The 12,100-nt window shown below is 42.2% G+C and overlaps 2 protein-coding genes across 7 annotated transcripts; both read left to right on the plus strand.

Annotated features, from left to right (window-relative positions):
- Positions 1–513: 513 nt before the first annotated feature.
- Positions 514–10,354, plus strand: gpx9 (glutathione peroxidase 9). Of its 6 annotated transcripts, none has more exons than XM_061265036.1 (7): positions 514–565; positions 4,494–4,567; positions 9,280–9,375; positions 9,548–9,641; positions 9,717–9,847; positions 9,922–10,052; positions 10,126–10,354. In XM_061265036.1, exons 4-7 carry the CDS (start codon positions 9,569–9,571, stop codon positions 10,181–10,183), a joined length of 393 nt encoding a protein of 130 aa, XP_061121020.1. In that variant the 5' UTR covers positions 514–565; positions 4,494–4,567; positions 9,280–9,375; positions 9,548–9,568; the 3' UTR covers positions 10,184–10,354. The 6 variants fall into 6 exon arrangements, with proteins under 6 accessions (XP_061121020.1, XP_061121023.1, XP_061121021.1 ...); XM_061265037.1 differs by lacking the exon at positions 514–565 and adding an exon at positions 1,650–1,855; XM_061265035.1 differs by lacking the exon at positions 514–565 and adding an exon at positions 2,272–2,478.
- A 250-nt stretch (positions 10,355–10,604) lies between these two features.
- On the plus strand, positions 10,605–11,943 carry ndufb8 (NADH:ubiquinone oxidoreductase subunit B8). Its single transcript, XM_061265041.1, has 5 exons — positions 10,605–10,752; positions 10,966–11,092; positions 11,275–11,374; positions 11,468–11,623; positions 11,793–11,943. The coding sequence occupies exons 1-5, from the start codon at positions 10,662–10,664 to the stop codon at positions 11,883–11,885; spliced, it is 567 nt and encodes a 188-aa protein (XP_061121025.1). The 5' UTR covers positions 10,605–10,661; the 3' UTR covers positions 11,886–11,943.
- The last annotated feature ends 157 nt before the right edge of the window (positions 11,944–12,100 follow it).

The following is a 12,100-nucleotide window of genomic DNA, read 5'->3' on the forward strand; positions in this document are numbered from 1 at the left end:
GCTGTGGGGGCCAATGTTACACATTCGTTGAGGGAATAACAACATTTATGAGTGTGTCCTGGGAAACCTCGGCACCATGGCAAAGACTGGCATGCGGCCTGGGAATAGTTCAGTTAACCATCTGGCGGCAAGCTCCACTTTACAATAGTGAGTCTGTGGGGCGATTTGCAGATTTCCAACAAAATCTCAAAATCGTTTGCTGAGATCATCCCAGAGCGATTGCTCAACATTAACCTTCACATTGCATCACCTCCATCCCCTCCCGAGAACAAAACGACAATGAAAATCTATCGTGTCACCGAGTTCAACGGAGGACATAAAGTGTGGCGGCCCGGTGGGATTGCACATAAACGAAGCTGTGAAGTCCAACAAACAATGGCCCGCTGTTTGCTCTGCCTTAATTTGGATTGACATGGCTGCCTGCTGACAAACAAGGGGGGTGGGGTGGGGGGAGTCCACGGCGGCAGCTATTCCTGCATGTGCGTGCGTGCACAGTACAGTTAGTGTGTAAATGACAAATAGAGAAGCCAAACCGGGTCAGAGCTCAGCTAGACAGACACTGAATGTAAGCGCACACACACACACTTCTCACATGACTATGCACGAGGGATTTTCATGCTTTCACTGACTGAAAGAGAGAAAGAGAGGTGTGAAGCCTCAGTCACGCGATGCCACTCTGTCTGGCCTGGTTTGCTGCGTGTGTGTGTGTGAATGTGTGTTTGTGTGTAAGTAAGGGTGGTGCAAATTCAGCAATACGACACAAGCACACAGGAAACCATCATTCTGACTCCACCTTTTTTATTCTTGAAAAAAAATTCAAAAGTAGCAAGAATTTGCACGACTAAAAAAAAAAAAAAAAAGGGGGTTATTATGGTTTGCTGCCCAAGTCAAATTGAAATACGCCATTTAGCAAAAAAAAACGCCACGACTAGTTCTTCCTCCAGACTTGTCGGCAGCAGACTTGGAGCATGTAAGCGTGTACACAGGCACATGTGTTGGCACGGCGGGAGCGACGGAGCTGCAGAGGGCATTAGAGGCCACGTTTGGGGAACTTGTTATGGTAACAGATACATGCGTGCTTTCATACGAGGGGAAGTGAAAGCTGAAGGCTGCAGCTGTTGGCTTCTCTGCGGTTTCTGCATGCGTTAGTGTGTGTGTGTGTGTCACCCACAAGAGAAAGGAAGTGAAGAGCAGAAATTGCTCATGTGCCACAATTATTGGGATCTGGGTATGACACTTCTGTTTTTTGTTTTTTTTCTTTGGGTGAGCACATTGGACGGCCACCAGAACGAAGACATCATGTACGCCCTGAGTCATCTGTGCTCTGAAATTTTTAGTACTTCATAAGGTCATAATGACTGCTACTTACAAGCAAGTCCCCCCCCCCCCGAGAAAAAAAATGACCCCATTGTTTTTTCTAATACGATACTGTGCCCCTCATTTATAGGAGTGAACGCGATTGTAGACAGAGGAAGAAAACACGCTTGCATTCATACGAAAAAAAAAAAAAGCAGGCACACAACGCAGACTAGTTGAGCGAGGTGGAGGTTGACGTTGGCTTGAACCCAAATACCCCCGCATTTTACAACCCCCCCCACAGACTCCCACTCTTAAGCCCCGAGCTCCACTATGAAATCAACAACGGGGCTTGCAGGAAATGAGAGATCTCCACAGGAGATAGTGAAGGAGGAGACGGCTCGGAAAAAATATATAGCCCAACTTTTCACTATTTGGCATGCAAATGCAAAACTGTTTATAATGTGCTTGATGTGCGTCTGGCCTTCTTCTTGTTTTTTCTGGCCGCCGAAGTCAAAGTGGGCGAGCGAGCGAGCTTTTCCAACATCTCTAAGAAGAGGTGGGTGACTCAAGTCACATGACTGGACTTACATTGTTATATGTAAAGCGCTTTATTGCAACTATTGCAGACCTACTCCCGCTTTTACTCTCCCGCCTCAACGACGTGGATTCCGGGTATGGGAGATATGATTATAATCTTTCCCGTAACTCTCACACGCAGTGGTTCCGTGTTGTAATTTTCATGTACGCGCCGCAGATAAGCAAGCACCCACGCACTTGGGAGGGGGGGGGGGGCTTGGGGGCTCGCTTAATGGCTTTTTAAATTTCCACCGAGTGAGTGACTTACAACTTTGGAGGAGAACAGCTGTTCCTGATTTGGGGAACAAAGAAAGGGGGGGAAGGCAGCGATCTGAAACTGGACTGGCCTCTACTTTAATGGCCTAAAATCCGCCTGTGTGTGTGTGTGTGTGTGTGTGTGTTTGTGGTCATCTTTCATGCTCTGCTGTGTAATCTCTCCTGTGTGTGTGTTTGTGCACGTGTACACGTTGGAGGGCAACAGGATACGAGTCCACAGCCATAGATTACCGTCACAGAGCGAGCGAGAGCAGAATTACGGCCAAGCGACACTGAAGGTCAACTCATTTGGGGCTGAAAAGAGAGAGAGAGGAAACAAGGGAGAAGGTGAGATTCTAAACAGGGGAGGGAGGGGGGTAAAAGGGAGATGAGGAGAGTTTAAGGCCATCCGAGCATTGAAAAATCTAACATCAGCCAGGTGGAAAAAGTCCAAGTTGTTTTGATCCAAGTCGAGCGAGGCTACGGGGCGGCAAGTTGAAACGTCGTCTCGCCGGCTTTTTGGAGTCAAACCTTTTATGGCCCGGTTCCATCTCCTGAAATACTGCGGCGTGACCCCACCCAGCTCACGCTCACTCGCTCATTTTGGGATTTTTCAGAGGCTTACAGTCATTTCCGGGAGAGTAACCTTAACTATTTACTTGCTCAGACCGTGACTCTCTCCTCATTGCGGTCACTTTATCCAGGGGGGGGGTCCTTGGTTTACGACAGCGTGCCGTTTCTATGGCGACAATGTTTTTAAGTCATAATTAAGTGTATGAAAAACATTTTAAATGACTCCGACTCTGACCAGTCAACCTCCTGCTAATTGTACATTCTCTAATTAAACTGCATGCATTTTACATTTAATACAGAGCAGAAGTGTGCATCGTCAATAACAGCCGATTCAACCCATTTATATTAATGAGCTTCGGATAATTTGCTGAAATTTATTGCCTACTCTTAAATATATACCTAATGTGTAATTAAGTGCTTGGTCAAAAAATAAAAGTGACCAAACGTCTAGCACGCTCCAAAAACGGAGACCCACAAGTGAACAAGCTGTCCCTAATTAAATGCACGTTGGTTTGAAACATGTCCATGAAAGTCACACACACACACACACACACCCCACGCTCGGTTTCCTGCCGCTTGCTTTTCCTCCGAGGCCCCCTTGTAAAACTGAGTAGGTCATGTCCATTTTTTGTACATTTTCCACTTTGTGTCGTTGAAATCACTCGAACGTGTTTGAGATGCTTCAAATCCAGTGAGTGATGACGCTCCCTTTTCGAGACACCCGCCTCTCGCTCGACCCTGACATGCATATGGCACACACTCATCCTGGTAGTACTCAAAGAAAACGAGAGAGTACCTTATGTAAAAAAAAAATAAATAAATCACTCGTATGTCAAGGCAGCACTTTGTGACCTTACAAAGGTCACGGGCTGTCCCTTCAACGTCAATGCGGTTCCTCGTCTGTGTCACGCATGTCCTCTTTCAAGTATGCACCACTTTGTCAAGATGAAGTCTGTCAATGTCACGCCGGTGATGCTGAAGTGTCCTTTGCAAATACCTTAACCCCGTCGTCCGCCTCCTCCTCTCGCTTCATCTTGCTCGTCCCACATGTCAAATCGTATTTTTTTCAAGCAGCTCCTTTAAAAGGGCAGAAGCTCGGTGAATTGATGCGGGTCGCTCACACGGGGGGGGCAAGGACGAGAACACTTGAGCGAGCATCGGGGGAGGGGAGAATAGGTGGACAAAGAGGATGCGAAAAAAAATTCTAAATGCATACAAAACAAAAAGTAGAGGACTCACTCAAGCTGATGGCTCTTATTATTTGGAGTTTGCAGTCAAGCTGTGCAAGGACAACCCCTGTTGGTGGATAATGTGCACTGTTCCAAAATGGCAACTGGATTATATTTTTGAATTCCTTGAAATATTCTGCTTGGCTTTTCTGCCATCTAATTGGTTAATGGAGGGAAGAAGGGCTTGGTGTCAAAAGGGAAATCCCATGCGCCTCTCAGGCTTGCTCCATGCCCACTGGACTGGAACAAGGCCAAAATACAGTAGAGCCAGCCTCACATGCCATCCACCCACGCGTCCACTGGACTGGAGAAGATCCAAGATGGATGCCTCCGGCGGGTGGCAGTGCTGTGAAATGCACACTATTAGACATGGAAGTGGCCAGACAAGGTCATAGCGCGTTTAAATCGAGCACTTTACATAAACCCCCTGCGTCAACAAAACGCTCTGACTGGTGACGCCAGATTCCACAAGTGGTGCCGCCAGCGTGTTGGCTTTTAGCAAAAGTAAAAACACAGGAGTTGTTTTTTTAAGATGCTGCCTTTTTTTTTTTTTCTTTCAAGCGCACTGATCCACAATGCTCGCAAGACGTCCCCCGAGGAGAGAGAAAAACACACAAGATGGATGCAAGGAGGAGGTAGGGAGAAAATATAGACAGGGTGTTCCGTCTTAATATAGATTTGTCTGCATGAAAGGTCAAGATTGGAAGCACGCTTCAGCCATGACACAAAATAACTTCAATGCACTTAAGCACAAACAGTGGTTTTAAAATGTGCACAATTTCTGATATATTTGTGGTCTAAATGTGTGGTGAGAATATTTTTCATGCCCTCTGTGTGGTGCAATAACAAGATGTCTTCTTGCATAGGAAAATCCGCAACAGGCTGCAAAATATTGAAAGTAAACTTTCAGTAAAGACGGCAATATGAGGCGAAGTGTTGCACCATCACTCAGCTTTGACCAGACACTCGCTGCCAGCTTCAAAACTTCTCCTTGTCTGGTGTGAATATATAAAATACAGAAAGAAGAGAGCGAGAGAGAGAGGAAGAGAAGGATGGTGTTTAATAATCCCGCTCTCCTCATCTGACCATCAGTGAAGGCGCAGAGGTTAAAGATAAACCGGGGACAGCCTCCAAAATGTCAAAAGCCTGAATGCCGAGATGTCTCGAGAGGCCGGGTTGATGAAGATATTAAAAAAAAAAAAAGAAGAAATCTTGCATAACAGGATGTTGCATAATGCGTCCCACTTCTTACAACGTCACTCTCGGATGCACGTTAGTACCCCACGCGAGACGCCGAAATGGGGGTTTGGAGGGGAGGGTGGGCTGAGGGGAATATGGAGTCTTCTGTCTCCGAGCAGAAGATGTGGAGTGACGGAAGTAGACAGCCAATAGGGTGCGGGCGCCGTGCAACACAAGGGTGTGTGTGTGGGTGGGTGTGTGTGTGGCGGTGGGTGGGCAAGTGTGGTCCGTACTGGTATTTCTGCCTTGTCACATCGTGTTAGTGGCCAGCCGTGCACAACGCAGCACTCTGCACACAAACACACACACACACACACTGTAGATACCACAGGAGGACATCCAAAGCAAGTACGCACCACCTTCCCTCCCATCCATCCACTCATTTATCCATCAATATGGCAGCCCATAATAATCCTCATCCTCAAGTATTTTGCCCCAGTTTGGAGTAATGTCAAATTCTTTATGCGTCATTTTAGGAATAAAATAAAATTATATTTTGTGGCTCTTTAATTCTATTTTATTCTTATTTTTTGCATTATTTTATTTTTAATTTATTTAATTTTTAAATTTCCCTTTGAGGGATTTTAAATTCTTATAAAACATTCACCAGTTACACTATGAGTACACAATATTTTAAGTTGGGATACTGAAAATCAAAATTAAGCCTTAAAAAATGCTGAATATTTATAGAACATTTAAAAAAAAAAGGAACGCGGCTGTTTGCAAAGAAACGAACACGGCGTAAACAGGAATATTTTATGGAAATTCATTTTCCACCTGCTGTATACAACTTTTTTTTATATATATATATTGCATGCATTACACCACGCATGACAAATGGATTGCAGATAAATGAGAAAGACCGGTGAAATATGGAAATTTGCAAAGGTGGGTAATCACCACAAATTCATCAGTTGGCAGACAAGGAAATCTTTTTTTTAAAACCGCATACATAAAATCACTCAATTGTATGCAAATTGAGTTATTTAAACATCTTATAATTAAAGGTAGTTTTTCCCACCGTGCTGATTGGCTCATACTCGACAAAGTCCCGCAAGCAGCCTGATTAGTTTGGCACCAAAGAATGAGGCGGCAAAAGTCAGACACACCTTCCTCATCATAATACTGCAGAATTTGTTCGAGTGGGCAGAAAGGTTTAATGTCAGCTTGGGGAGGCAAGTAGGCAGCTTCTTAATGTCTCATTCGAGTTGGAAGCAAAAAAAAAAAAAGAGAGCGAGAGACACCTCCAGAAGGATTTCATCACTTCCATCTCCCGCTGCATGTCGTTTTGAAACAAGGCGACGACACGACCTACATTTTTGAGGCGGGCTCCGGCGGCAAGGCCCTGCGCGCAATTCAACAAAAATAAAATAAAATTAAAACACACCACCAAAGTGTCATCATAGGGGAAAGAGTTTTTTTTTTTGATGAGTGGGGGGAAAAGGTAGAGGAGCAGACGAGACAAGGAGGAAGTTTTTGACGCTAATCCTCCTTCTCCTGTTTATATAACGCACATCTCCTATTCTATTCCGTGCACTTCATAGCTTTGCTAATCTGCATATATGATTCATCCAGGGAACAGCAGGAGGTGTGTGTGCTCATGCAAGTGTGTCTGTCTGTGTGTGTTTACTTGTGGGAAGAACGTTTGAAGAGTCCTAAGCTTCTTTGCAGCGTATTTAGACGACTTTGGATGCGTGACTGCTCAAATGTCCTGTAAAGACGGACGCCAACGGCGGAATAACACAAGCACTGGTATGCAAGGAAATGAAAGTATCAGAGGTAATAATTGTCATTGGCACATTTGATTTTTGTAGAAATCGCTCCAAATTTGAAAGTTTGGAAAGGAGAATTTGTTTTGAGGCCGTATTACATTAGCAGGCATATGCTCACATAGCCGCTAGGTGGTGCTCAAGTATGAACGACCGAAAAATTATTTTTATTTTATTTCTTAGTCATAAAACCTGTCCCGAATTTAATGAACACTTAGGCCTACTATGCTACTATTCTAGTCGGGGTAAAGGGTTGGAAAAGTCTTGCTATCGCTGCACACTGACTTAATTGCTGACTTCACACAAGATTTCACTTTTTCTTTAACTATTCCCCTTTCCTTCCTGGAACGATTGGAAAAAGATAAATCAAAACCCAATTTGTCCATTCTTCCATGATAATTCATTCCACTGTGTGTTCAAGTTGGAGCCGTATCATACATAAGCCGATGTTCTTGGCGCCACGCTTTGATCAAAACAGGAAATCTCTTGTTATGAGAAGAAGCCCTTCAAACACAGATGTTGCACTGACGCGCGAAGCAGCACACTAAGCATAACAATTTACTTAATGGACGCGTATAATGCAGAGCCAAGACGAGCAGCCAAGAAGTATTGTTTGGTGATTGTCTTCGTCCCTTCTGCTCTTCCTACACGCATGCACACACAAAACGAGGTTTAGTGGGGCCTAGCCCGAAGGCCTCGTGCAATATTTTTCTTGAGAAATTGAGGGAGACAGCATGAGAGGCAGTGGCAATATGTCACTGTAAATGCTGCCATCACAAAGCACACCCTGTGGCGAGAGAAGAGAGGTGGGGAAGGGGTGAGGGCTGGAGGTGTGATGTGCGGTGACGTCGTTCACTTAAGAGGTGACATTAGGGCGGAGAGATGGGGGAGGTATTTCGGGTCCTCTACTCTAGTTTCATAGTCCAAAAAGATTCATGACAGGCTAAAGGCTAAATTCTCCATCTATTCTGTACTTTGGTTTATTCTGCTTGGTGCCATGTAATGGAAAATATAAATATAAATAGCGCTCACTTTCTTCAGAGCCACGCTGTGGGGCAAAATGCCACATACACGTAAGGTGCTGGACTGCGTAACTGGGTGAAATAATGACTGAAATGATGTTTTGCATTGTACTATCGCCCTCTTGTGGTTAAAGTTTGAAACACATGCTTAAACCATTAAATACATATAAATAATATAACTAGTGTAACTATAATTATCACTATAACAAGATAAATATATGAATATATATATAAAATATAGATAGATATAAATATAAGTATGCGTAACCATGTGAAATGATGAATGATGATAACTAATAATATCACTACAACTATATAAATATAAATATTTTAACTCGTCGGGGGGGTTAGTGGTGCGTTCACGGTCATGATCTTGGGTTGGCAAATGAAAATTGTTTTTATTTATTCATATATCTATCTAAATATAACCATAAATATAAATATAGTAAATGTATAAGTGTAAGTATGAGTTTATATTTATATATTATTATTATTATTATTATTATTATTATTATTATTATTATTATTATTATTATTATTATTATATCATTATAATATAATATTATTATATACTAATATGTTTTATTATTATGTGATATATCATTATATAATAATATAATAATATTTTTATAATATTATAGTAATATAATAATATATTGTTATATATTATATATTTTTATATATATTTATCTTGTTAGAGTTATAATTATAGTTACATTAGATAAATTTGTTACATGTATTTGAGTGATGTATTTAAGCATTTGTTTCAGACCTTCACCACAAGGGGGCGACAGTACAATGCAAAACATCATTTCAGCCATTATTTCACCCGGTCACGCAGTCCAGGGCCTTACGTGTACGAGGCATTTTGCCCCGCAGCATGGCTCTGAAGAAAGTGAGAGCTAAGAACGACGTGTGCAGAACAAGCGTACTAGTTTACGGTACTCCATATAGACTATACTGATATTTATATTTATAGACCCCCTATAATCTGGCCCTAAATCCACTTGTCAATGTTTTGTGAGTAGATTTAAATTCTCCAATGTAGTCTACATTTATTTTGATATGGTTTGCACCCCATGCAGATGTCATTGTCCTATTCCTGAACAAATGACCAATGTCCTGCTTGCTCACCTCTTCCCACAAGAACAAAACATTCAGTCACGCCGAACATTTGCTGACCCATGTGATTGTTTCAGTGAATGGAGTCGCTTAGTAGAACTGCTCACTCCCGGGCCGGTGTGTGCTAGCAAAAACATTTGCATGAACTCAAATAGGAACATGGCGAATAAATCGATCTACGATTTTTCTGCCGAGAATCTTGACGGAATGATTGTGCCGCTGGGCGATTTCCGGGGTAAGGTGCTTCTCGTTGTCAACGTGGCCACCTTCTGAGGGTCAACTATAGAGGAGGTAATTATATTGCATCAATCTTCCAGACTCCATTTGATAGATTTTTGTTGTCCATCGTCTGTGTTCAGCTAATCTTCCAAAGTGCTTCAGAATCAGTAGCACTGGCTGATGTACCATAATACACAATGTTAGCAATGGAAAGTCGATTTTTCTATCCTCTGATTGGTTTTAGTACCATCGACTTAATGCACTCATGGACATGTTTGGTGACCTCAACTTCACCGTGCTGGCCTTCTCCTGCAACCAGTTCGGCCTTCAATCGCCTGGTAGGTCCAGTCATTCTATCGGGGCCATGTCAGTCCTCCATGTCTCTCTTGTATTTGTGCTTTTTGTCTTTTTAGAGGTGAATCATGAAACATTAAACCTCCTAAAGTATGTGAGACCTGGAGGGGGATTTGTGCCAAAGTTTCCCATATTTGGTAAGGTGGAGGTGAATGGAGTCAATGAGGAACCGCTGTTCTCCTACCTTAAGGTATTACGAATGAGTCAACCCATTGAGATATTTATTGTAAAATGGCAGCTTTTATCATCTACCTCATCTCACAGGAATCATTGCCCTTTGTGAATCCTGTCATTGGGGACATAAAGAAGTTCTACTGGTCACCAATCACGGTCAATGATATCCGATGGAATTTTGAAAAGTTTCTAATCACTGCTGACGGCAAGCCTTTCAACAGGTAAAGTTGCTTCAAGTTGTTTAGAGATAATGCACACAATTTTCACAAGAGTGCTTAATTCACTTTGCCACAGATATGAACTTCATTGTCCCATTGACAAAGTTGAGATGGACATCGCCGAGCTTCTCTAACCGACCCTTGTCAGTCTATCAGCGGTGGCAGCGTGACGATCCCTCGGTAAATGTACATTTGTGCCCCTGAGTTGGATCTGATGATGAGTAGGAACAGGTCTCAGAACTAGAGTGCATTCACTTTGGGAACAAATTCCTCTCCACCACCAATAAAAGACTATTAAATATGAATGAATCAATGCTCTGCTTTCTTTTATCACACTCAGAAAATAATAATCATTTTTTTTATTATAATATAAAACCAATAATCATTTTATTATTATATTTATTATAATAAACACGCAATTATTCGAATTAGTGTCATGTCGTAGTATTGTAGTAAAACAATCGACTTTAACTAGCATTAATAATACATATTTACAATACTGTACTGCATAGCGTTATGACGGACTATTAGTTTTGGCTCTAACGGAGACCCGTACTTTGGCCTCGCGCATGCGCATTTTCTTCCCCGTCGGTCTACAAGGCAACAGTAAACATGGCCGTCGTTGGTTTACGGCGATGGGCCCAAGCTCTTTCAAAGGGGCGAGGGTCCGGAATTTCAGCTCTTCTTTCTGGATCGAGAGCAGGTAAGAATAGCTGTTGCGTTTAATCATGTAAATTGTATTATTATAATCAAATAAACGCGTTTTGTCCACTGTGTGGGAACCTAAATCGACATAACCTTGACATGCTAACGTCAGTTTGAGCTAAGCAGTTAGCGACGTCTGAGGGTGAACAATTACAGTAGTTATTGCGTTCAGCGTATTTTGAATCGTGTTAATGTTTTTTTGTTTCTTCAGCATCTGGTGCTTCAAAGGCCGATCTACCCGGCGCGTACCCTAAGACTGCAGAGGAGAGAGCTGCTGCAGCAAAGAAGTACAACTTGAGGGTTGAGGACTATGAGCCGTATCCGGACAAAGGAGAGGGGTACGCCTTGATTATTGCAATATTAGTTTAATTTGGTTGAATGTAACTTTTATTTATGGGATTTTACATTATACTCCACTGTATTGTGGGAAAATAGGCCTACTGTCACCAGTGCAGTTTTCAATGCCATTTTGTTATATGTTTTCTCATCATGAGCTCTTTCATTTGTTTGATTCTTGCAGCTATGGTGATTACCCTAAACTTCCTGACCGATCTCAGCATGAGAGGGACCCCTGGTATCAATGGGACCACCAAGACCTGAGGAGGAACTGGGGAGAGCCGGTAAAAAGCACAAGATGATGATCAACTTTTTGTTCTTCCAGATAGAAGTTGTGTGTTACAGTCAATCAGGCATCTTTCTATATATATTTCTAGCTACACTGGGATTTTGACATGTACATCAGGAATCGTGTGGATACATCTCCCACTCCTTTGTCCTGGAACAGCATGTGTAAACAGCTGTTTGGTTTCATCGGCTTCATGTTGTTCATGTTTTACGTCGGGGAGAAATTTCCTTGTTACCAGCCTGTTGTAAGTACAAAGCACTTAAATGTTTACATTGTCATGTACCAATAGACCCTTCTACTGTGTTGTCACTGTTAAAATTGTTGTCTTGTTTTATGAAAAGTTTAATGATGTATTGTAATTAGTGGTATTTTTAAGTGTTTATTTAATTATACAGTGATTTTCTCCATTCCAGGCACCCAAACAGTATCCCTACAACAACTTGTACTTGGAGAACGGTGGAGATCCTGAAAAACAACCTGAGGAAGTCAAGAATTATGAAATATAAATGCTATTGTCCTCCATGTGTATATACATTTGTCAAGAATAAAAACTTCTACCTAGTACACATTTTTTTCCTGTCGTTAGTTTAGCATTTTGCTTGTCGTACCAGTAATATTAATACGGTAATGTAATTTGTCTCAAGTGCAAAATGACTTCAGATTAAGAAGTGTAAATGTGGTTTTGAACAGGTTTGCGTACGGACAACCTATTGCTCCATGT

The sequence above is a fragment of the Syngnathus typhle genome, linkage group LG18 (genome assembly GCF_033458585.1).
Source record: "Syngnathus typhle isolate RoL2023-S1 ecotype Sweden linkage group LG18, RoL_Styp_1.0, whole genome shotgun sequence".
NCBI lineage: Eukaryota > Metazoa > Chordata > Actinopteri > Syngnathiformes > Syngnathidae > Syngnathus > Syngnathus typhle.

What these genes read in the sequence shown, in the direction of transcription:
- gpx9 (XM_061265039.1), top strand. Translation starts at nt 4,508, where the DNA reads ATGCTCGCAAGACGTCCCCCGAGGAGAGAGAAAAACACACAAGATGGA. An exon ending in GTTCGGCCTTCAATCGCCTG is followed by an intron (nt 9,642 to 9,716) that starts GTAGGTCCAGTC and finishes TTGTCTTTTTAG; the next exon opens with AGGTGAATCATGAAACATTA. An exon ending in GACGGCAAGCCTTTCAACAG is followed by an intron (nt 10,053 to 10,125) that starts GTAAAGTTGCTT and finishes ACTTTGCCACAG; the next exon opens with ATATGAACTTCATTGTCCCA.
- ndufb8 (XM_061265041.1), top strand. Translation starts at nt 10,662, where the DNA reads ATGGCCGTCGTTGGTTTACGGCGATGGGCCCAAGCTCTTTCAAAGGGG. An exon ending in TCTTTCTGGATCGAGAGCAG is followed by an intron (nt 10,753 to 10,965) that starts GTAAGAATAGCT and finishes TTGTTTCTTCAG; the next exon opens with CATCTGGTGCTTCAAAGGCC. An exon ending in GGAGGAACTGGGGAGAGCCG is followed by an intron (nt 11,375 to 11,467) that starts GTAAAAAGCACA and finishes ATATATTTCTAG; the next exon opens with CTACACTGGGATTTTGACAT.